Source organism: Diadema setosum, chromosome 1 (assembly GCF_964275005.1).
Source record: "Diadema setosum chromosome 1, eeDiaSeto1, whole genome shotgun sequence".
NCBI lineage: Eukaryota > Metazoa > Echinodermata > Echinoidea > Diadematoida > Diadematidae > Diadema > Diadema setosum.
This window is the reverse complement of record NC_092685.1, coordinates 22879307-22905720: the sequence shown is the minus strand read 5'-3', so window position 1 is coordinate 22905720 and position 26414 is coordinate 22879307. Positions and strand designations below refer to the sequence as shown.

Sequence of the window (26414 nt, the reverse complement as noted above, 5' to 3'; positions counted from 1 at the left end):
CATGGTAATGGCGTATAAATGGCAGAAGATCAAGGAAAGATCTTGCGGATTGAACTACTTCCTCTGTATTCGACTAAAGCTCATGAAATGTGGCACACACATTGGTCTTGATGGGAAGATGTGCAAGACATATTTTTTGGACGTGTCGGAAGCTGCGTTGCCATGGTAACGGCATATTAATGGCGAAAGATCAAGGAAAGATCTTGTGGATTGAACTACTTCCTCAGTTTTTGACAAAAGCTTATGAAATGTGGCACACACAATAGTCTTGGTGGGAAGATGTGCAAGACATATTTTTCGGACGTGTCGGAAGCTGCGTTGCCATGGTAACGGCATTTAAATGGCAGAAGATCAAGGAAAGATCATTCCTTGGGTAAGACTGTCGTCACGGGGCGGGGGTATTAATCACCTTCAGTGATATTTCTAGTTTCTTATGCCTGTGACTGTCAGAGCATCTAGATGAAGGGCCAAATACAAGTATTCACTCCAAGACAGTTAAAACACACATTTCTGTGGTATGTGGCAATTGGAAATGTAAACTTCATCTACTGTGCTTACCCATTATATTTCACACATGACATGTTGCGGTATAGCGTTTCAGACTATCATCAATGCTATGATATTGAGAGTGACTGAAACCCCCTTCTTTCAATTGTGCACTTGCAGGACCATGGCTGAAACGGACAGTCTGCTCGAAGATGTAGACAACTTCAGCAGCAGTAGTAATGGTCATGTCCGTGGTAATCCAGCAGTCTCCATCAAATCAGGGAGAGCAAGAGATGCCGTCTACGACGCCTCCCCACCCGATGCTCCAGTAGATAGGTGAGTTTTGATAGTTAATGTGTTTTCTGTACTACAGTCTCTAGAACATATGGGGTACCAGCTAATTTGACACTCGCACCTTTTAAACTTTTGATTGGATGGATTTCAATATGTGCACTTCCTGTGAATGTGCCTGAATGAGGATTTCACCTTTGAGGTTAAGTTCTAGAGTTAGTTGAGTTAAATCATCCTCTCAGAGACTGTATTCCATGAAATGCAGAGTGCTGTAGGCCTAATACCCATTTTTTAAAACATATTCTTTTTTTCTTGTGTCTGTTGACATGATATGAAATCCACACATAAGCAGGGTCACTTCAGCTGAAAGTGAAAACTCCCAGGTATGTCAGTATGTGATAGATACATGTTTCCTTCACAGGTCATTAACCCGTTGAGGTCGAGTTCTAGTATACTCGGGCAAGTGTCTATGGGAAATGCGTGTTGTAGTAAAATCAGTCTGTCCTCAACAGGTTAATCATAATCATATATTCAAATATTCTGACAGTTATACCCAACTTTTTGCTGTACTTAGGCATTTGTTTTGAGCAGCCATGACTATATTTCAAATTTTAAAACCTTGACCAATTAAAGGACAAGTCCACCTTCATTAACATAAGGATTGAGAGAATGTAGCAATATTAGTAGAACACATCATTGAAAGTTTGAGGAAAATCGGACAATCCGTTCAAAAGTTATGAATTTTTGAAGTTTTTGTGCAGTCACCGCTGGATGAGAAGACTACTGCAGTGTATGATGTCACATGCATACAACAATATAAGGAAAATATAAAGAGAATTTCACAAAATTTCATCTTTTGAAAAAAGTAGACATTCCCTTGACTCATTACTGACATATGTTATGGGTAATATTATCCCCATTGTCAAGGGCTCTTTTATTATGCGAAAAAAGTGAAAATATGTTGAATTTTCTTTACATATTCTTTATACTGTTGTACTCATATGACATCACGAGCCTTAGTAGTCTCCTCATCCAGTGGTTCCAACACAAAAATTTTAAAACTCATAACTTTTGCATCGATTGTCCAATTTTCCTCAAACTTTCACTGATGTGTTCTACTAATATTGCTGCATTCTCTCAGTCCTTATGTTTATGAAGGTGAACTTGTCCTTTAAACACAAGTATTGTTTAGGCAGTGATATTTATGAGTCATTGAAAGTGAGTCTCTGATTAAAGAGCAAATTCAATTGTGCAATTTGCATGTACATACATTGTGGTATACAAAGTAAGTTTTGCGGGAAAATTATTATTACTAAGAATTCAAGTTAGAAAGGAACTTAAAAACATGGCAACTTTTCTGAAACATGGACTCCCTCACGTACCCTTTTTCTACTACAGTCATGTGTAACATGTCAGTGAGCTGTAAATTTCTGCAGGTCAGCTTGTGTACAAATACCGGGATATCCATAGATGTATAGTATGCTAGTAAAGCTAGTATTCTCAATCTTACCATAATGGCATGTCAATGTGACATGCAGGCTGTGATGTGTGATAATTGTCTGAGAAATCTGTTGAGAGGATGATTGTTGCTATTGCCAAGCTCATATGTGCTTCTCCTTGTACAATTTGTAGGTACTTCTTTGTGTATGCAGTATTCTACACCTTTGGAATGTGCTCAGTCCTTCCGTGGAATATGTTCATCACTGCTAAGAACGTAAGTGACAAGGCAGTTCATAGTGCATCATTATTTTGTTGTACTCATGATTGCAATGAATAACGTAGTTATACCATGTTGCTATTAAGAAAGTCCTCATTCTCTAAGTGTGTGATTGTTTGTGCGCTAAGCTTGAAGTCTGTTATCTGGGGTCCGCTCAAGGGTCATAGAAGCTCTGAAGATCTACAAGATTGTAGATGTTCTCTTGTGCTCTCTTTGCTCTTAGTTTGAAATATACAACCAGAGTGAATGAGCTGGAATGCAAGGATATATAGTAAAGCTTGTGGATGTATATGTGACTCATACTTTCTGCATGTCAAATCTTTGGTGTGGTGTTTAGAATGTCTGATGGTGGTTCAAGATATGCAGATCCAACTGGTTATGATTGTGCAAACAGCCGTCAGTTTTCTCTTTCTCTAAATGCACTATGATGTGTAGCAGCAGCAATTTAATTTTGCAGGTGATGGTTGATTCATGAAGATCCTGTATTGTAGATAGAAAAGGGAAATAATCTGGCAAAATCCATTCAAAGTACATACGTTATGCAGAGTAATATATTTAACCAAGGAGGTTCAAAACTTACGATCTCAAAGTAGCTGTTTACTGTTTAAACAGGTGTCTGTCTTCAATGATTGAACCAAAAAGATTCCACAGGTGCATTTGCGCCCTTGATGATTGGGTTTCAATACCGCATCTTTCTGGGCATTGTGAAGATTTGTATAATGCTCACATAATGTCTGGTATATTTTTATGTGTTTATTTACATAATTTCCTACTACACAGCATGAAAAAGTCTATCCCATCCATAAATATGTGCAGTGTGTCTGAGCTGTCTGTTATGTAAGTGTTTGAAACTGTACCCTCTGATTGGTAAACCAATTTTATCACTTTTCTGATTGATTCTGAAAGATGAAACTGATATGGTATAATCTGTGAATAGTTCTTCATAAATTAATGTATCAGATTATTGTCTAGACATGTCCAGTCTAGTGATTTTAATGTTAATTTCAATAATCTGTGCACAATTTTTATTCGTGCATCCCCATGTCTTTACAAGTGTTTACCGCTGATCTTTTGTAAGTAGGGAGGGCGAAATGTAATTGCCATCGTAAAGACATATCTGTCTTATATTGTGGCTGATCATTATGCAATGAGACATGAAAATTGTCTTCCTGTCTGTAGGGCAGATCTAGTTTGATGCATTGAGTGGCAGCATCGAACATGGGTTCAAAGGGAATAAGACTGCTGTGACTCCATCTCTTAAACATCCTTGGAATGTCTAGTGTGTGTTTTTTGTTAAATTTAACCCTAACTAGGCCATCGCGTGAAACGTTACGCGATGTATAGCTATCGCGAAAAGCTATCGCCAGGATGTTTCATGACTTTTTTCTTTCGAGTCTCCAGCATCTTTTGACACCAAATTTGCGATGCCCTGGCGCGCAGTTCTGAAGTTGTGCATAAATATGTACATGCATGCCAGACCAAAAATTGCTAAAAAACGTGAATTCGTGTACAATTTCAATGCAAACTGTGTTTACAGGCAAATTTCATAAAAGCATGATTATTTTGGGGTTTTATTGAGTAAAATCAATAAATAACATATTTTCTTGTTCGGAACAATTTTGCAGACGAATTTCATCGAAAAAACGATGAAAAACATAAAGTCGAAAAAACATAGAAATACATAAGAAATTAAAAAAACATAAAATACTTAAGAAATTTTTTCTGACTGCACAATTTTTTTCTCTTACATTTGCTAAGGACACTAAAAAGAATATAATACACAAAAAATGTGCCTGTTTTGAGCTGTATTTAGTGATTTATTCCAAATTGTCTGATTTCATGCATCATTATGCATAAATTAGCATAATTTAGCATAAATGATAATTCTTTAAAAAATCAACTTCACGGTACTTTAGAATACGTCATAGGCAATGTGTGTGCCAATTTTCGATCTGGAGGGGGGGCGCCTGGGAGGCCCCCCCATCATCTACCTAAATAGCCCGGCCTAGTTAGGGTTAATGTTGCAATCGATGAACATTTTCAGGTGCCATTTTGGCACACCAAAACCCGCCGTATCATCTACCTAAATAGCCCGGCCTAGTTAGGGTTAATGTTGCATTCGATGAACATTTTCAAGTGCCATTGTGGCACACCAAAACAGAGACTCCAACCCCAAGCACCTTCTGATCTGGAGATTCTCCCGCCTGAAACCCCTAGCAAACGGGAGACTCCAACTTGATGTGCGCGAAGCGTATATCATGAGCACGAAGTTCCTTGCGGCCGGGGTTCAGGGCCCGCTTTTGACCCTGGAAGCTCTAATGATTAGGGTTCTTGATGCTCTCTCGTGCTATCTAAGGCTTATTTTTCAACACACGAAGACAAAAAATAAGAAATCATTTCAAGCGGGAGACACAGAGCCAGGGCGGGAGAAATTAAATCTCAAGCGGGAGAACGGGAGATTTTGCAAATATGGGCTTTCAGCGGGAGATCTCCCGTCAAAAGCGGGAGAGTTGGAGTCTCTGCCAAAACCCTTGCAGACCACCCTATGTATCTCCTGTGTCTACAAATCGATTGCCTTTCAGTACTTTGACTTCAAGTTTGCACCAGCCGAAGAAAATACGACAAACACCGACACTGGCATAACGGCTGGCCCTACCCTGAAGCCTGCAACCGAAAATGACCTTGTGGCCATGTATGAGGCATACTTCTCAGTTGCTGCACAAATCCCAAATGTTCTCATTGTATTGGTGAATATGGGTATCAAACATAGGTGAGTCATCCTTCCTATTTAATAAAAATAATGATAGTGGCTACTTGTATTATAGCGCACAGGTCCAACTTTCAGTGCTCACGGTGTTTCAAAAATTAAAAGATAGATATATACAGTATGTACTTGTTCAAACATGACAACAGAAAAAAAAAGGCAAACAACAAACGAACACATACCAGATAAAAAAATACAATTGTTCCGAACATTATAGATAACAATTATACTAGTAGTCCTCAGTGTGAGAGGAACAGATACGTTTTAAAGACTGTGGGATTTGAACGTTTCTGTAGATGACAGTTGCCAATAACTGAATAGGTAATTGATTCCACAATTTTGGTCCCATAACGGAGAAAGCATGATTGCCCCATCCATGTTTTACTCTGAGTGTTTGGAGTAACAATGCATCTGGGGGGCGTTTCATCAACGAGTTCGTCGGAGATTTCACCGACAAATTTGCTATCAGCCAATCAGACCAAGGATTTCATTAGCTTTTAACAGTTGTCAGTGTAAATCCTTGCGTCTGATTGGCTGATAGCAAATTCGTCGGTGAAAACCTCCGACGAACTCGTTGATGAAACGCCCCCCTGATGATGAACCTAGGCTTCGTGTCAGATTGTATTTTTTAACACAGTCACATAGGATAAGGGGGGGGGGTGGGGATGAGGAGAAAGAGTGAACTGAATGATGTACTAATAAAAGAATCTTGAAAATAATCCTTTTTTCTACGGGTAACCAGTTTAAGGAAGGGAGAAGTGGTGATATGGAATCAAACTCATTAGTAAAAGTTAACAACCGGGGAGCAGAATTTTGCAACCATTGAAGTTTTGTGACATCTTTTTTTTTTTTTGGAAAATTACCCAACAACGAATTCGAAAAATCCAACCAAGAAGAAATCAAAGCATGAATAAGTGTCTCAGCTGCAGATTTAGACAAATATTTCCTTCTGAAACTGAAATTATGCAACTGATATATATCGAACATTCCACTGAATTTGAGTTTTTCAAAATAATTGAAAAGAACAGTTTTCAAACCGGCTGAATTAAGATATCTGAATTGTATGTGTGGATGATGTATAAACATATGTAATCCAGTGTTGTTTGAATTGATCTTTTGTAGTGTCTTTTGTTGTGCAGTTATTACCAAAAGTTTGTTATCACTGATCCAGATTGTACTGCACAGCACTTACATGTAGGATTGTATTGTTTTTAATCATTTTGCCTTCCTTACAGAGTGACCCTAAAAGTCCGAATGATAACATCTTTAACAGGGATGCTGGTCATATTTACATTTACAACAGTGCTCACAAGAATAGATACAGAAGACTGTAAGTACAGAAAGCTTGTATACTGTAAGTGATAACTTTTGCCATACCTGTCACCTGCCCAGTGTTTTATGGAAATTTGATCCTTTGTATCATATTACTTATAAACAATAGAATTTCCATTCAGAAACTTCTTCGCAATGAAATTGGCCTTTTTCCCCAATTGGAAAAGTCATTTTCTGAAACAAAAAAACCATCACCCGTAGGTCTTATAATTTGTCTACGTTCTTGCCACATAATATTAACCATTGTTATACCCCTGCTGCACGTAGTGTGAAGGGGGTATAGGAATCACTGTGATGTTGGTTAGGCGGTCGGGCGGTCTGTTGCAAAATCTTGCGTCGCGAACTCCTTCTACAGTTTTGAAGCAATTTAAATGAAACGGAGGGTAAATGATGATATTGAGGTATAGATGTGCAAGACATGTTTTTTGTGTTTGTCGGACAATGCATTGCCATGGTAACCATAATTTTACCAAAACCTTGTGGATTGAATAACTTACATAGTATTTAAGCAATCAATTTCAAAATTGGTATCTATGATGATCTATAGGTGTAGTTATGCAAGACACTCTTTGTGTTTGTACTCGACAAAGCGTTGCCATGGTAACCGCATGTTTTCTTCGAAATCTTGTGGAGTGAACAACTTCCACAGTTTTGAAGCAGTTGAAATCCAATTTGGTCGGCATTATGGCCTTGAGGCGTAGATGAACACATAATTTTTGTGTTTGTCGGACAAAGCGTTGCCATGTAATCATAATTTTACCAAAACCTTGTGGATTGCATAACTTCCACATCATTCAAGCAATTAAGGTCAAATTTAGTATGTATGATGATCGGGAGGTTTAGTTATACAAGACACCAATGTGTTAATATAAGAAAAATGTGTTGCCATGGTAACCACTCATTTTTGTATCAAATTGAACCATTTAATCTATGAAGGTGAAATTTGGTGTGTATGATGCTCTTTAAGTGTAGTTTTGCAAAATGTCCTTTGTATTTGTATCGGACAATGCGTTGCCATGGTAACCGCATTTTTTTAAAAAATCCCGTGGAGTGAACTTCTTCCACGGTTTTCAAGCAATTGAAACCAAATTTGGTAGGCATTGTGGCCCTGAGGTATAGATGTGGGACACATAATTTTTGTGTTTGTCACACAAACGGTTGCCACGGTAACCACAATTTTACCAAAACCTTGCAGATCGAATAACTTTTCCATCATTCAAGCAATTAAAGTCAATTTTAGTATGTATCATGATCTAGAAGTGAAGTTTTGCAAGACACCAATGTGTTAGTTTGAGGAAAATGTGTTGCCATGGTAACCACTTATTTTTGCATCAAAATAAACCATTCACGCTATGAAGGTCAAATTTGGTGTGTATGAAGTAGTTATGCAAAAAGTGTAGTTATGCAAAATGTCCCTTGTGTTTGTGTCAGACAATGCATTACCATGGTTACCACACTTTTTACCCAAACCTTGTGGAACTCAGTTTCAACTCTGTAATTGTACAGTAAACTAAAATTATTCTGTTTCCAATTCGACAAGTGCACAAACTTGGTATTAACGTCATTGCCCTCATGACATCACATACTATAAAGCAACAGTAGGGGCGGGGGTATTAATCACCTTCAGTGATAATTCTAGTTCAAACTATACACTGCTGTGAATATGTTTGGGATATGCAGCTTACTGTAAAGGGTAGGAGAGATACTGGTACTGTGTTGCTTGGCAATGTTAGCACTTTTTACAATGCAATTTATTACCACAATGTCGTTAGCATAGAGCTGTGCATTTTTAACAGTCAAGAAAAAAAAAATTTAAGGGTGTACCAGCTGTTCATGCTTGGCTGTAAAATGCATGTGACGCTGGTAATGGGTTAAATTCTACCTTATGGTTATATCTTGACTCGGTTTTCATTTATTTTAAAGGGCAGTACAAGAACTAGATGCATGTTCTACTCAGTGTTGCTCACACAAAGTTTGTAGCATTGCTGCCGACCTTGTGCAGAAATGTTACGCATGACCCTTCAATTAAACGTTTGATCGAGCAGTGATTAGTAGGCAGCATGACTTGTGAGCTGAGTACATGTTGCAAAAAATGAATGAATTGTCGTATTATGACCTGAATATACACTGGCCATTAGCCGTATTCTTTAATCTGTCTTATTATATTGTGCTTGATTTGAAAGTGTCCTTGTACGTGGCCATTTATGTATTGAAATCAAACATACTGATATAGTACATGTATGTCTGGCTTCCTTTTCCAGGGCAAACACAGTTCTTCATTGTCACCTTGGTCAGTGTGGTCGTCATTAATTGTAAGTAAAAAGACATGGATTTTTTGCTCTGATCTTACTCATTGCAATCTGCCAATACCTCTGTGACCTTGTCATCGTTTGTGCTCTACACACATCTTACTCTGCCTGTTCAATTTACTATAAAAGTTGATATTTTTGCATGAGTGATTTTTTGTGCTCAGCTGGGTAAGATGAATTTCAAATGTTTCTGATTCTGTGGAATCAGGACATTGTTACTGGAACATATGGCATGCAAAAATATTAGCGTGCTTTTTTTTTTGCACTAGTTTCTGGTAGCATGAAATGCTTGAAAATTTACCACACCGCGAAAGTTTCCACTTTTATAGTAGTTCAGTGCAGTTCAGTTCCAGTCAATCAACTTTACAGAACTTTGTGAAATTTCCATCAGGTAGATGCATATATATAAAAACATGAACAATAGCGTCAATCATGGAAACTAGTAGGGATAATAAAGCATTGACTTGGTTATCTGAGACATTCCATGGAATTCATCAGAACTGCTTTTTTCATTCTGTCATCTGGTACACCTGTAGGTTTTGTGTAGAGTCTGCACAATGGTGACTGTCTTGATTTATTCACTTTTCACTCTTTTTTGTTCTTATTCATGTTATTTTACTGACGCACTATGATTTCCCACCGAGAAGTGCAATATCGTAACAGTGTGAATTCATTACAAGGCTCATGTCAAGTATAAAACTGTGTATGCCATTCTGGGCCACCTGCAAAGGACATTGAAGCAAGAAGAAAATGGATGGAAGTTTTAAGTGCAGAAAGAATGATATCTCTGCTTTGGTTTTCATGAATTGTGTTGGTTCAGGTTTCAGTGGGATCTTCCAAGGCAGTGTGTTTGGTCTAGGAGGGCTCCTGCCAAAGAAGTACACACAGTCTCTCATGGCCGGCCAGGGCCTTGGCGGAATACTGCCAGCATTGGTCTCAATCATCTGTATAGCAAGTAAGTAAGTAAGAGGAGAATAGCCTCAAAATACACCCAATCCATCTTTGTTGTCATTTCAGTGGAGCACACTCTGCCTATCAAAAACAAAATTCCACATGGGACAAAAAAACAAAAACAAAAACAAAAAAACAGAAAGATGATGTGATGTTTTTTTTTAATAAGGATGTGTTGCTACATCATATATGTTTCTTTCTATACAAAGGCAATGTTTCATTAAAACCGGGACCTTGTTAGTTTGTGTTGTGTAGGATGCTATCTCTGAAACCAGAAGCTACAAGCTCAAAATAGTGATACCATGTAAATTGTATGAAATAAAAGGAAGAGGAAATGTCAAGGAAAGAAATGAAGTCCTGTCTAACAATATGTAGGCAAATATCACTGGACTTTGAAAGAAATTTTATGAAAGATCTGCAGAGGATTATGCTCCCTCATAAAGCGCATTTATTAACTGATTAATTCATCTGGTATGATAGTGACATTTTTTCAACTCTGACGACTGTGGAAAGCCGTTGTCAGAATCTTACCAATCTCTATGCCTTGGGATGTAATTTTTCCATGTCAAAACTCTTGTAGAGAAGTGAAGCTTGTGTTTGCAATGAAATACAGTACATGAACCAGGTATATGCAATAGAGAGACTTAGGACTACTTTTATGTTGTTGTATCTGGTATTGCTTATCTCTGTGAGTATCACAGGTATGAAAAGTTTACTTCAAATTGATTTTTATAAACTCTAAGGGTGTATTAAACCAAGATTCCAGAAGTGTATTATATATGTATATGTGGGTATGGGATGCAATATGTATTTTAAGAAATATCTCATCATGCTCTGTATCCGAGATACATGCCGCTGTCTTGATGAGCCATCCTTGTAAATTCCCAACTGTGTACTCTATTGCGAGCACAAAATTTCTTGTGTTTGCAGCAGGAAAGTACATCTCTTTCGTTGTTGCATTTCCATAATGACTTGTTATGCATGATTGTGACATTTCAGTAATCTGTCTTCTTGTGAAAACTGTACAGGAGACTTCTCTTAAAGGCATAATTTACCATTTGCAGATGAAAGCATTAGTGCTTTAAAATAGTTCTAAAATGTGAGTTAGGGATAGAAACAACCACTGTCAAAATTTGAATCCGTATAATCGATGTTAAGTGTTGTTAAATACACAAAATGTGAACAATAGTTATAATAAAAATGTTTCCAGACTAAACCGTATACAGTTATGGTTTACTGAGAAAAACCCTGATATCTCCTTATATTTTAGGTTTTATTACAAATATTTCATATGGTAGGGTGTTTTATGATACAACAGACCTACACATATGCATCAAATGTGATATCTTGAACATTTTTGAAATCACTGCTCCCAAAGGTAAACTGGACCTTTAATTTCCCCTCAATTTCTATCAAAAGATGGCATGAAATGTTAATTTGTGTCACACTTCTGCCTCAAATGGTGCATTTAGAAGCAAATTGAAATATTCTGTAGATTTTCTGTTCTGTGTGAGAGCTAATGTAGTTTTAGACCAAAAGACTGCAGTTAATCTAGAGAATGTTGATGATTCCCCAGTGAAAATTCTGTCATTACACTGCTAGTTGCCTAACATTGATTGTCATTTGAAAGTAGATTGAAACCATTCTGAATGAAACCCCATGCTCACAAAAATGTTGGACTGATGAATGCTGCTAACTTATGGGAATGTTTGTCATATTGTTTAGGACTAATAATTTCCTCAGAACTACAATGTATCCAAATCATTGCACTGAATTACAGTGTATGAGTCAAATTGACACATAATGCCTTCCTTGTTCCAAGTGAATACAAATATGCCCCAGATGAATGCCACACTGTGAAGGGAAAACCCCCTAGAACAGGTTCCGCTATCTTGTTGGTGGCATATGAATTTATGTTATGATAAGCATTTTGCTTCTGTGTTTGTAAATATGAGGGTTCCCAAACTGCTTTGATCACTCTTTAAACATTTTGTCAGTGTAGCATTGCAGAGATTCGAAGAAACACTGCATACTATTAGATGACTTTGCTTCCTTTTTGTTAGTGTTTCATTTTGTGTGTGGATACGTTAATACACATTCGGAAACAAATGTATGGTTGAAGAATTGTAGCATATCAGTGTGAGGATGAGTGGCTTTCTGAATGATTTATAGCTGTTTCGACCTGCCACCACCACTATCGGGTTTACAGAGCAAAGCATATTTATCAGGCTTTATGGCTACTTGCATTTCTTTTCTTCATTGTCACCAGCTATTGAAGACGTCTCACTTATAGGATTTGTGTACTTCCTGCTTGCCGTTCTCTGCATATTTTTCACTTTCGCTGCCTACCTCGTGCTACCAAGAAACCAGTTTGCAGAGTACTATCTCAACAAGCAAGGTAATCATGAAATTCCACACCGAGATATGACAAGTGTTTTTTTTTTTTTTTTTTTGTCTCTTTCATCTTCTTTGTCTTTGTCTTCATCTGTTTTATCTCCTATTTTTGTCATCTCGTTACTTCTTGTCCCAGGTTCCCCACCAGATAATGTCATGGGGCACTGCTGCCCCACTGCCCTGTGACTGGATCTGAGGTTTCACCGAGAGTGTACAAAATAGTCTTTCAGTCCAATAGTTATTTTCGTTTGTTGACCTGAATTTTGCAATATATCTACAGCATGGGTATAGAAAATAGCGATTAACACAGAACCTGCAACCTTATCATCTGTTGAATTGTTGCAACATTTGCAACAATTCAACAGATGATAAGGTTGCAGGTTTCCGAGATGGATTGGGCTGTATTTCTTCAGTCCATGAGTCCCCCCCCCCCCCCCCCCCAATAAGCAAAGTCTACTTGATCACTTACAAAAATGTCTTTCAATACTTGGAATGTAGTTTGCATTAAGTGGTTGTTGCTATGTCAGGCAAACCTCGGGCAAGCTTTCAATTTGTCAAGAAGAACCGTTGTCAGAAAGGCATGCATAAAATTTGATTATGGTAGTAAACCTGTCTATTGTGCAGGTTTTTTCTTGCTTGTTCACTTTGTCTGCAACATTTTACTTCCCATGATTTCAGGTCAGCACTTGAAAAAGAAACAAATCTGTCAACGCTGGGTCAAACAGCAGGGGATTAGCTCATGTGGTAAATGTGTTTGCAGTTCTGGCCCTTGGCCATTTGCACAATAAATCTCTTACGATCTGTTTTGCCCTGCACTAAGTAACAACATTCTCATGTCTGAAATATTCTGAAGTAGTTTCTTATGGTGATGGCTACTGAACACTATTTGAAGTGTCCTCGTTCTGTAATATGCAAAGCGCACTCATAGCTGTTGGCAAGTAACTAGTACTTAAAGCAATAATGATGTGCTACTACGTACTGACTTCCCACCTTCCAGATGAGTATGTTATATGGAAAATATGTGTAGAGAGATTGCTCAACTTTTGGTGACTTTTCTGTCCTTTCCGTCAAAATGCTTTCTCCCCAGCCTCTGCCTCCAACTCCTCCAAGTTGATGTGAGGGGATTCACTTTGAACCAATCATCAAATTCATAGTCTTTTGCTCCCTCACTTTCTCCTTGCTCCAAATTCATCTATTTTGGACAATATATCAGCTGCACTGCTGTATCGAACCCTTCAGAAGAACTGGGTATCTACACTCTCTCATGCTGTGGTTTTAAGCAATTTGGCTTGTCCATCCCAGTTTTGTTCTGTGATGTCTTTTAGCTCTTTACTACCCTGGGCTATCAGGGACCGATAGTTCAGTTGTACATGAATCATTCAGCAAGTTATCTTTAATATTGGAGGAGTGTGTAAACTGAGTCACAAGACTTCTTAGCAATCAGTCATAGTGGTTTCATCCCTTCATACTGGAGGAATGACTTTCTTTGATTCAAAAGAATGGGGAAAAAAAAAGGAGAATGTTCAACACAAGTTTTCATCATCTGAACGCTACATCGTGAGTGTGATCACCAATGCTATTACCAGTGGTGATTGCTTGATAGATTCATGCCTCTCTCTCTCCCAGCAGCGGTTCTTTTTGCACCTTGCAGTAATTTACCCTCACTCCATCTAATTCTTAGTTGCAATTTTGACCATGTGGAATTACAGACTCGAGGGGTGATTGCAGTCGCTCTTCCTGTGGAGTGTGAACATGCTGTGTTTTGTCTCCTGAACATTATTAACGATTTGGTATATAGGGGGTTATAGAATTATTAGGGGGAAGTTTCACATGAAAATTGCAACAGTACCACACCATGACAGTCATCTTTTTTCTCATAAAGTGATCACTTACATAATATCCAACCAAATCTCAAGACTAATCAACTGCATGATTTCCAGACTTGATGCATTTGCCACGTGAATCAAAGTACTTGAGGTGCTCTGTAAGTGTTGGAACAACTGGCCGAAAGATGTTATAATCATCAAAATGTATGATCATAATCTGTCTGCCAACTTAACCCTAAAGGGGCCGGGCTTTTTTGGCTATGCTCAGGCCGGGGGATGGATTCCGCCCCCCCCCCTGAGATCTCAGCCATCAGTGGCGCGATCGCGATGAAAATTTGCATGCGTGAGACCCGCGTCATAATCTACAAGATTGTGTCATAAGATTTTTTGAAACAATCAATTTCTAATTTTGATTAATTCATTATGCAAATTAAGCTCAAGATCATATTTTAGCCTAATTAAAAGCATTGAGAGTCTAATTTTTGGTCTGTAAATCTGTTGCAGCATATTCAACGATTGTACATCACAAAAACTTCCAAAATTCATTTCAATTCTTATGTATTTTATTGTTTTCAGAATTTCATACGTATTTCTTTGTTTTTCAACTTTTGTTTTTTCTTTGTTTTTTCATTGGAAATTGTCACTGACCACTTTTCTACCATAATTAGCACAGAACTAATCAATGAAAGTGATTAATTGTAAAAATAATCAGGTTTTTATGACTTTCACGACAGAGCACTGTTTTCCATAGGAAATGTACACAAAATCACAAAATTGTGCCCGTTTTGGGGCGACATTCCGTTACAAAAATGGGCGTGGCTTCGCAAAAGTACGCGTGGACGTCGCAAATTTGGTCTCAAAAGTTGCGCGAGACTTGAACAAACAAAGTCAAGAAGCCTCGCGACGAGGCCTTCTCGCATAACAGAATTATAGCGCGAAACGTCGAGGGGGGGGCGGATTCCGCCCCCCCCCCCCCCCCCCCCCCCCCCCCCCCCGGCCCTTTTAGGGTTAAGAGATAAGCGTCGATCTGATGAAGGTTTCCCTCAAGAATTTTTTCAAAAAGTAGCTATTATGAATGACAAGCAGAGTTGGTATGGTACCGTGACATCACAGCTGTGAAATGCCTCATTAGTGCAGGATGAAGTCGGACAGTGAAACAATACCATGCTATGAACCAAACCTTGTAATGAAGCCTGCGGCCCTGCGAAAAAAAAAATTAACAAGAATACACAACCAGTGAATAGAAAGTGAATGTTGTCGAACGAGAAAAGAATGGTCATGACAAACATATCTTGTGACACTCATGTAACACTTGTCAGTGTTTGCAAAATGAAGATATTTCAGTTTCAATGTCATAAAAAAAGCCCTTTGCCCTCCCTCCCTCCTTCCCTCCCATCTGCTTCCCCCATCTCTATGCAGGTTTGATGAGCAAATACTAAGCCAGTAATGCGTAAAGCACCAAGAATCATGCTCTGTGACATTGCTGTGCTCACTCTTGTTATCGTGATTCTGTTTGAAAACTACAACCTTTTGTGGCGTTCTTTAGACTTAAGTCTGTAGCTGCCTAAAAGCTTGCAGGTGTTATGGAATCTCAACAGTGTCATTATGAACTTATTTGTGTCGACATCCATGTCGTACTTCTGATTTGTGAGCGCACATCTTGTTAATGATCTTTTTGGGTACATGCGGTAGAAGACTAAAACTGCTTAACCGTATGTGGTGGAAAATGTGTATATTGCCATGGTGGTGTCCACAGGGCAAGAAAGATTGGGGGAAAAGCCTGGTAAATCAAACATTATGTGCCAAGATACTAATAGGTGTAATTTACGGTACCATGTATTTTCTTCAGCAGTCAGTTCATCCTTCCTGCGCTTTGTTTTCAGATTGGCATGCATCATATCCCTGATCAGCATAGATGTCGGAAAACTAATAGTCTATAGTCTATGAATAGCGATTACCTAATCCTAATATCTCTTGTGCACCAGGGTTTTCCTGTTGGAAAGAAGCACGTTGCTACCTTTGAGTGGGCTTTCTAATCTAAATATTGAGAAGGCAGGTTTGACTGTGACAGGCTTTATAGAAAAGCCCTCACTGTGAAACTCAAGGTAGATATTTCTGTTTTAGATTACTAGAAAATGCTTTTTGAATCATTTCCTGTACATACCAGGTGTTAATGTATCAAAGAGTACATGTCAATATGCAAATTTATCAAGAATACCGCTGTTCAAATTGAATTCAACAACTGTGACAATGATATATCATTTTCGTGAATGGTAGACATGTTGGTCCCACATGCTGTTGTTTGTGCTGTTTTTTTGTTTTTGTTTTGTTTTTTTTCACCTTGTCGTGCAATGGGCACTGTAATTTGCATCAAGTATCCCAGGTCACATGATCAGGAATGTGTGAATATGTGACATCAGACTTTCATGAAGGGTAGCGGGAATTTTAGTAACAAAATGCCATCAAATTCCTCTTTCTTTTTTGCTCCTTCTGTCCTCATTAATGTTCTAGTTACTACAGAGGTTGATAATGTCGGGAATCTGTCAAGATCCTTGAGCAGCAGCTTCGAAGAGAAAAAAACCCCGAAACCACCATTTTGGTTCATATTCAAGAAGGTATGATCATGTGATTTCCTATACATCTTTTTACTTTAAGTTTAATGTACCCTTGGTTTGTCCTTTTTCCATGGCAGAATGACAGTCTCAATTTAGCACTCCATGGGCATGTTAATTCTACATCTCTTATACTCTATTTTTCCCCCTTCTTGTGGCAAATGATGGTAGCCAATCTTCAGCTTGATAATGAGGGTGTAAAACATTGATATTTCGAATATAAGTTTGATAGGTCAAAATCCATCCTTTCTATAAGAGTTTAAAGTTTTGACTAAAGCACATAGTAAAAGTGTATTGATTGCAAATAGTAACAGCAGGTTTTGTTCAATCTATTTCAGATATCTAATGCCTGCATGCCACTTTAACTGTGTTTGTATCAAACATTCAATGCGTGAGTGATGTAAGAAATAATTGCTAATAATTTGTGTGAAAGGAAGATCATTCAGAAGGACTTTTATCATGACAAGACAATCACAAGATTATGTGTACATTAGTCTGAAAACAGTGGGGTCAAATAAACACATGGTGTGCCAAACATGTTACTAGGAGAATTGATAAACTACTAATAAGACTAAAGAGCTGCAGTCTTTCAAGTATAACCATCACAGACCTCCCAAACATTCTGTATTAGGAGGAAAGAATATGAATTTTGACCTTTCCCAGCCCTTGTTTGTTTGTTTGTTGTTTTTTTTTATGATTCCACTACACACTCTCTATGTATAGGGACTTTTGAGCCAAATTATCCCTATTTTTAAGTTAAGAAAAGCTGGGAGGTCTGCTACCATCCAAGTATTTGGTATCATATGTCATACTGTCATAGAAAGTATGTGCCCTGTATATAACCTGTATATAGTGACCACCCAGGGGAAACAAAAAAGTGGCCGTTGTAGACAGGTGGCTGCTATAGACAGGGTTGTTAACATGGCTTTTCTCTTGGGGGGATTTGTGTTTTAGTGGTCGCATACGGCAGGTGGTCGCTATAGATGGTGGTCGCTATAGACAGGTTTGACTGTAGTAAGTATTTTAGAATTCTGAGGTGCTCAGCTTTGATGTTACGGCTTTTTCCATTCACAGATCTGGATTCCGGCTGTCATGGTTTTCCTCACCTTTGCTGTAACACTGGGCAACTTTCCGGCCGTTGTATCCCAGATCCATCCAATGCATCATTCAGAGTTTACAGGTAAGGTTACAGTATAACCGTTTGCAGGTGAGATTACAGTATAACCTGGTGTATGATAAGTTTATATAGAAATGTATTCAGAGAGGAATTCTATGAATCTTACGATTTTGTATTTTGATTGATTGATGAAGTCATATACAACAATCTTGTTTTGATATGGGTCGTGTAGAACATTCCAAAGTATGTGAACACCCTGGTCAGAACCTTGATAAGACCATTTATTGGAGTAGTATGGAGTTTAGAGTGTGTGATCATATATTTTTGTTTGTTTGTTTGCTTGTTATTGAGAGAGATCAAATCTGAATGATTACTCATATGAGATATTTGTCTCTCTTATAAGAATATGCATTCACATACACCTCAGTCTCTCTGTAGGTGTATTTGTCTATCCACCTGCCTGATTTTATTTGACAGTATGTGTGTGTGTGTGTGTGTGTGTGTGTGTGTGTGTGTGTGTGTGTGTGTGTGTGTGTCTGTTTTCTCGGAGAACAACAAAATACATCCGATGAACTTTGGTCAGTCCTAGCAACTGCTTCCCACAGATCAGAACACTGTTGCAGGTTTTTATGATTGCGAAAGTAATTATTTGCCAGTTTATGCTGTGCTGGACGAGGTGTTAAAAATCTTCATAAGTAATTGAGAGATCGTTATTTTAGTTTAAATCCCACATTGGAAGTGCATGAGCTCGAATGCGCGATACCAGGTTGTGTGTCTCACAACATGCAGTTGTGCACATCTCTTTCAAGCAAGCCTGAAAATACAAGAACGTGAAAAATTTTGCTTCCTATTGGTTATACTGGTTCATATTTTGATTCCGCAGAACAAAAAACTGTTGTTTCAATAGGGCTGACGGCATGGTTGAAAGAGATGTGCACAACTGCATGTTATGCAATGCTTAACCCTAAAAAGACTGGGCTATTTTGGTAGCTCGAAAGACTGGGGGGGGGGCCTAAAGGGCCCCCCCTTAAGATCTCGGCCGTGGATCGCGCGATCGCCGCGGAAATTTGCACAATGGTAGTGTGCGATGTAATCTACAAGATCGTATATTTAAATTTTACAAAATAGTCTTCTTTTATTTTATTTTGATTAATGCTAATTTATGCGAGAAATCAGACTCTTTGATCTAAATCAGTAAATAAAGCTCCAAAAGTGCTCATTTTTGGTCTAATTATTCTTTGTGGCATTCTTTGCAAATATACTTGAAAAAAAAAATTCGGTATCAAGATTAATTTCTTATTTATTTTATTGTTTTATGAATTTCTTATGTATTTCTTTGTTTTTTCAACCTTTTGTTTTTGTTGTTTTTTTTTAACAGAATTTGTGGCAGACACTTTCTGAAGCATAATACTCCTAAAACAAATTAATTTTAGCCATTGAGAGTAAAAATAAGCATATTTATATGAACCATGTGAAAAAACTCAATTTGCATTGACTTTGTACACAAAATCACATTTTTGAGCCATTTTCGGCCTCACGTGCATGTACAAAAAGTTATGTAACTTCAGAACTGTACCCCCGGGCGTCACAAATTTGGTGTCAAAATGTGCGGGAAACTCGAAAGAAAAAAGTCATAGAGCATCGCGGCGAGAGCATTGCGTGTTGCAGAGTAATCGCGCGAAATGTCGAGGGGGGGGGCCTTTTAGGCCCCCCCCCCCCCCCCCCAGTCTTTTTAGGGTTAACACTTGCACCAGTCTGAAGGTCCAAGACCGGTAAAAGTCACTGTTGGGCCGGTAGCTTTTCAGGAATTGCCAAATTTACTGGACGTGACCGCAAAAAAAAATAATTGAAAATAACAATGCCGGGGCTAGTTAAGAAAAGAACAGGATCATCAAATATTAGGTTTTGACTCTTAAAAAGGAAAAAACTGGATATCTACTAGTCTGAGAAGGAAAGGTCAGACCAGTAAAAAGAATGGGTTAGTGTGCAACCCTATGTTATGCATGCAGAATGTTTCAGTAAACATACAAGTTACTTCACCACTTGCTGTATGAGAGCAAGTAATGTGTGTTGATAAACTTGATTACCTATTAAAAAAGATTCAGTCACTGTGCCTGTCCATGATTTATAATGAAATCCACAAGTGTCCTGTGGTATCAGTTCAATTAAATCCAGGTTATACTGTAAAAGTAGAAATTTTCACATTGTTGAAATTTTCGCACATTTCAATGCGCGCATCTAGCCTGAAATATAAGAATGTGAACATTTTTGCTTCCTATTGGTTATACTGGTTCATATTTTGATTCCGCAGAACAAAAAACTTTGGGAAATTCACTTTACCCGGCCAAGCACGAAAAACTACATGCGTGAAAATATCCACTTTTACAATACTGTCATTATGCTATTAACTTGTGTGTGTGTGTGTGTATGTATACTTATGTGTTTTTGTGTGTGCATGTATGTACTGTATGTATATACACTCAGCAAAAAAAGAAAGTAAACGCTTTTTCAAGTTATGATTTCTCATTGAATATTTGGCTGAAAGCCGATGTATTATATACCATATTAAAGGTAATTTAATTGGCTATCGACCTGGTAGGTCATCAAAAAGGGAAACTTAACGCATGAGTGAACACCATTGTTTTTCTCTTCCAGGGCACAAAAGTAAAAATTGTAAAACTGAACAAGTTGTCATTCATGCGTATGTGCTCTTCCATAGAACAATAAGAACAAACAACAGATTTCACACAAAAAGAAACATGAGTTAAGTTGCAAAAACAAATCTTTGATCTCTATGGTATCTTTAAAGCCCAAAAGACCGATGAAGGCTAAAAATAATGGAGGAAAATAAAGCATCTTATGTCAAATCTAAACTCAAATGAAATGAGAGAAGTAATAATTAACAAAAATGCTACAAATTTGAGCTTTTTCTTTCAAATTAGGAAATTGTAAATAATATTTGGTTCTTGAAATTGTCACATGGATTTTAAATCACTAGTTTAAAGGAAATAAATAAAGAAATTCTGCTCATTTAACCATCTTTATGCTTTTTATTCCCTATGTCATTTGAAGTTTGACTTGATCGAAAATTCTTATTTCTCCCCTTTAGTTTCCCACTTTGTTTTCTTATAGGTAATAAAGGGATAAAGAGAACAAAAAATTATTTTTCCTATTTCATTCATGTCTCTCATTGTGTTAAACTGGTCTTTTGTTGTCAATGTTATCGTGAAGAGAATTTGCAAATGAAAGAGAACATGTCAATTTTTGCAATTTTTGATTTTGTGCCTTGGAGGACAAAAATGAATGTGCTCACTCATGCGTAAAGCTTTCTTTTTGATTAACCCATGAGCTTAATAGCCAATTAAATTACCGTTAATATGGTATATACTACATTGATTTTCATAAAAATCTTCTATGAAAAATATGACCTCGAAAAAGTGTTTACTTTCTTTTTTTGCTGAGTGTATGTATGTATGTATGCTTGTGCTGTTTAATTTTCATACGTCAGAATTGCCAAGTCAGATGATACAGCTTTAGCTACACACTGCAAACGGAAACATGGAAAGACAAAGCTATAAAAGAAAAATGTAAGAGAAAAATCTTGAAAATTTGATTGTTTCAAATCTATCTCAGATTTATCTCAAAGATGTATCTTTAAACACATGTTTACCATGGAAGCTGTTGACACTATTTCTATGTCTGATTGTTTAAAATCTATCTCAGATTTATCTCAAAGATGTATCTTTAAGCACATGTTTACCATGGAAGCTGTTGACACTGTTTCTATGTCTTTCACTTCTTCACAGATGTATACTTCACACCCATTTTTTGCTATCTATTATTCAACACAATGGACTTCCTTGGACGATCCGTCTCAGTCCTACAAGTTGTAAGTAGAGTGATCAAGATTGTATTGCGTGCCATGATGTCTCCTGTATTTTGTTAAATGAAGTCAGGTCTTGATTTGCATTACATGTTTAACCCGTTGAGACGAGTCCTGAGAATACTCGGGGGGGGGGGGGGGGGGGGGGGGGGGGGGGGAGGGGGTCTATGGGAAATACATGTTATAGGAAAATCAGTCCATCCTCAACAGTTTAAGAGTGTGTGATGGAGATGATTTGGTTCTCCAATGCATGTTATAGAACTGTACAACCCGAGAAAGATGGTCAGCAGCTCTGTGGGGCAGACTGCTTTTTTTTGTTTTTTTTTGTTGTTGTTGTTGAGAAGACTAGTCCACAGCTAATCCCCAACAAGCCTTTCCGCGTGAAACGGTAACACACTGTGGAGTACTCATTCCATCCCTGTAATACCAACTCTGATTTGAGCAGTGTTAAAAATCATTGACTTTTCATTGTACACATTGGTCCATTCACATTAACCCTTTATGTGCGTTGAGTGTTGATTGGCACAGAAATCCCCATAGCATTGTATACTCTGTCCAAAGTCCATGGCACAGAAAGGGTTAAATTTGTTTTGCTCTTGTAAGCAATGTCTGTTCAGTGTTTGAAGCTTGATTGATAACAATCATATATTGTATAATCTGTACTCCATAAAAGATATTTGGTTCACATTCCTTGGATTCAAATAGAAACTAGAAATAGGACAGATTGAGGAAATAGCAGGGTGCTGGATGCTTCAAAACTGTGTGTCAGAGTGCTTTCTTAGGTCAGTTTTATGGGAGAATGGCATCATTATGTGTGTTAGGTTTTGAAATTAGATATCATTGTCAGAACCATAGAATATCTAGCTTTCAGTGCCTTTCATCAGTATAAGCTGCAGAGCCACTACCAATGCCTTAATTGTTGCCTTAAAAGGGGACAAATCCTGTGGAGAATTCTATTAATAAGTGAGAAATCCAGCAACTCACAGACCTACTACACACTTTTGTAAATGTTGCTTCTTTGAAGAATTTGTTATCCATGATGTTTTATGTCTATTTGTCATTGACAAATATCCCCCTGTATATGATTAGTGATCAATAAAATTCAAGTATAATATGTGAACATTCATTTAACGATGAATGGCTACATGCAACTACAAACGTGTTGTAGCTGCATGCATAAACCATCTGTTTGCCACTAAACAGCAGTAACAAACAGTGATGAGCTACATAATAACAATATTTGTATGGCTCAACTCTTACTCCTTTCCTTTGGTCAATCAGCCGGGTCAGAATCGTATGGGCGTGCTCAGTCTGCTGGTCTTGCTGCGGCTGGCGTTCTTTCCGCTGTTCGCTCTGTGCAATGCCAGCCCTGCAACGAGGTACTCCGAAGTGGTCTTCACGCACGATGCCTACCCCATTGTCTTCATGATTTTCTTTGCATTTTCTAACGGCTACCTGGGGTCACTCTGCATGATTTATGGGCCGAAGTAAGTGGAAGCTCTCTTGATCACAAACCCCAGACATTTTTATGGTTTTGCGCTCTATCTACTTATTATGATTTTTACTATTAATTGTTACGGTTTCATAGTTTAGAGAGGGAATAATCGAGCTCTTTCATTTGAGTCATAAGTTGTTTGCATGTTAGTGTTCATTTCGATAGCAGGATTTTTCAGAAGCTTATAAATCACTAAATTTGTAAGTGATCCTTAAATTGGCAACATGTTCGAGAAGAACTTCGAGAAGAACATTTTATTAACAACTGAGATTTGAACTTGTACGGCCAGGATTGCTTAAATGTCAGCTTAAGCTCAACTTTGGATAAACTTTGCTGGAAAAAAAAACCAAAAACAAAACAAAACACTACAACAACGACGATGGACCAGACAGAGACTCTGATAGAGATTTCACTGCATTGATCTTTCCTTTCACAGATTCGTGGAGTCAAAGTACCAGGAGACAGCAGGGAACATGATGGCATTCTTCCTGGTGCTCGGTCTGGCCACGGGCTCCTTCCTCAGCATTGGTGTCCTCCGGCTACTGTGAAGGCACCCATGGATGAAAGATATATTCCATGTGTGTAGAGGCAACTAAAGCCTTTTTTTTTTCCCTTCATTTATTTTCTAATGAAAAAAAAAATATCAAAGGAAGATCTCAGGAATTAATCTGTAGGAATTCATCAAGAAATAGAAACTTATCTTCGATATAGGAACTCTCCCCCACCCCCTTAAAAAAAACAAAAACACCACACAAACAAACACCAAACTGATATCTGCTTCTCTCTGGAAAATTAAATTCCATTTTATAGTTAATATTTAGTTGTCTGTGGTTGCTGCAGTGCACTTACAGCATTGTGGCATTGAATTTGTCTGAGTTCACTTCCTTTTGTTGTAAAGAGGCTTTCATATTTACCTTTGCTTGGAAATCTGTTTTTTTTTCTTCTTCTTCTTCTTCTTTTTTTCCCCTCTGCCCATCAGGGTTGCCATGGCAATGTGTGTATGGATTGTCCATTAGTCTGTCTTTTTGTCCCACATCCTCAGTATTGTCAGATAGAAAAGAAAAAGCTGCCCAATAAATTTTCATGGTACTTGGCCCGGGTATGGTACATGAGGTGTAGATTTTGGCAAAATCCCTTGGGGTCAAAGATTTTGATTACGAGTCACTGAACATTAGCTAATAATGGTATTAATAATGGTAATATTGGTATATTTTTTTACCGTGACTTGCTGTCAGAGTGTCATGTGGTAGTATCTAGTATCATTTGCTAGGGATGGTAAAAATAATAGGCAATCATTTCCATGAAAGTAAAGGTATGTAAGGTCAAATGTCAATTGTCAAAGGTCACTTTTGAAATGAAAAAAAATTGTCATTTCCTGTCATTACTTCTCCTCAGAATGTCAGGTATTGAGGTAAATTGGTGGACAGGACAGAAATAAATCAACAGTCACTTTCCCAAAATGACAGGAGTGAAAGGTCAAGGTCAAAGGCCACCAAAATGTTCCCAAAATGTAATTTTTTGGCCGTATGTGCCATCTGGTTCGATAGAAATGTTATGTGGCGTATGGAAAGTAATGATTTAGAAAACATTTCCTTTTCTGCAGAGATGGTTGAAGGTCACATCTTCAGCTGGTGGTCAAGATTAATGAGTGGTCATTGATTTTTTATGAAAGGTCATGCAATTAAAGTGATAACGTGAGAAACTGCCCACTGTCCTTGATTCTGCTGAAGGCTTCCTAAAAACTTTTATAGCTCTTCACATCTAGCTAGATAAGGGAATACCAAAGTCTTCCTGTTTCAGGAATTATTTTTGCCCATGGAGTTGCATGCCACACAAAAACACACAATGTCTCTCCATTGCTCTTCAGAAATGCATGCTCTTTGACATATCATAGAGTGGTCTCTGAATATCTCGCAAAACGTGAAAAGCTAAATCCTCACCTCGACCAGAACTGTACACACCCTTTAAAAACCATGACAATTACCGTAGGCCTACCTTGTTATAAGAGGGTTTTACTGTATCTTCCACTGTACAACACAAGATGAGAGTCACTTACAGGGATATTATACAGGTGACTCTCATAATAATGAAGTCCCTAGAATCAGCAGTTTTCTTTTTTCATACTGAAATCAAGTTATAACCGAAGAAATAAAATATGAAGAGTTTGTTCGCAAAAACCGGTAAGTCCATTTTTGAAGATTTTGGAGTACGGTCTCTGTCATTAAGTACAAAATAATACCTTTTAAATGATATATTGGTTACTACATATAAAGGTACATTTTTGAAGTTACTGTCAAAAGAAGCAAAAATTGTCTAATTATTCTCATTAATTTTTCTTGACCTTTAATCACAAATATCTCCATTTGGCAAATATGGACTTATCGGTTTTTGTGAACAAACTCTCCATATGTAATGAAAATATGCATACCATACTCGCATTGCGCTGCATCTTGTTTATTGTACACATCATACGCGTAAAGGCAATGTTAGATGCGTTACTATCTCATTACAGGTAGTTTTGTTTAATCTGTCATGTGAGAGAGAGCATAAAGTTGTTTGTACTCTCACGTTTAGAGAGTGCAAAATGGGTGCAAAATTGAAAACGTATGTACAGAAAGTGATGAAGAAGAGTGTGGGACAAATTTTATATTCACTTGCCATCTGAATCTCATGATTATGTAATTTAATATATTAACACTTCAAATAGCTTTGTGCAAAGGCAGCTCGCTATAATTTGAGGACACACACACACACAGCAGTGGACTCGCATACACAGTGCACGAGAGGTGAGCTCCGATCCAATCACTGTGTGGGTGCGATTTCACTGCTCGCTGTGTGCGAGTTCATTGAGAGCTACCTTGACAAAAGGTTACACTTCAAGTGACTTTTCGTGCACCCATTTTGCACTCTGTAAAGTGTAAAAGTAAAAACGGTTTTCATGGTCTCTGTGTTGTAAGAATTTTTGAGAGAATTTTACTGCACAGACTGTGCAGTTTAGGATTTCATGTCTTTCCTTCTCACTCCCCACTTCACTTCATATGAACCAATCATCAAACCATTTGAGACACACCTCTTCTCTGCTCAGGTGCTAACCTGATGCATGCATTCCATAAGCATTTCACATGTCTTTCCCTGTCTGTTCGGTCTCTTCAGGTTCAAATCATAAACTGCACACTTGCACATGGCTACATCTATGGTACATTATACACTTGTATCACTTGACATTACACAACTCGT

The 26414-nt window shown here is 37.8% G+C and overlaps 1 protein-coding gene across 1 annotated transcript; it reads left to right on the top strand.

Annotated features, from left to right (window-relative positions):
* Positions 1–670: 670 nt before the first annotated feature.
* LOC140228487 (equilibrative nucleoside transporter 1-like) lies at positions 671–25429 on the top strand. The gene is made up of 12 exons (XM_072308706.1): positions 671–822; positions 2410–2491; positions 5077–5264; positions 6494–6588; positions 8852–8902; positions 9720–9854; positions 12120–12248; positions 16582–16685; positions 17757–17862; positions 21606–21688; positions 22964–23169; positions 23614–25429. Exons 1-12 carry the CDS (start codon positions 671–673, stop codon positions 23723–23725), a joined length of 1443 nt encoding a protein of 480 aa, XP_072164807.1. The 3' UTR covers positions 23726–25429.
* The last annotated feature ends 985 nt before the right edge of the window (positions 25430–26414 follow it).

Excerpts from the sequence above, each read along its gene's own strand:
- LOC140228487 (XM_072308706.1), top strand. The coding sequence starts at position 671 with ATGGCTGAAACGGACAGTCTGCTCGAAGATGTAGACAACTTCAGCAGC. Across the intron at positions 823-2,409 it reads CCCGATGCTCCAGTAGATAG|GTACTTCTTTGTGTATGCAG; the intron begins GTGAGTTTTGAT and ends TACAATTTGTAG. Across the intron at positions 5,265-6,493 it reads AATATGGGTATCAAACATAG|AGTGACCCTAAAAGTCCGAA; the intron begins GTGAGTCATCCT and ends CCTTCCTTACAG.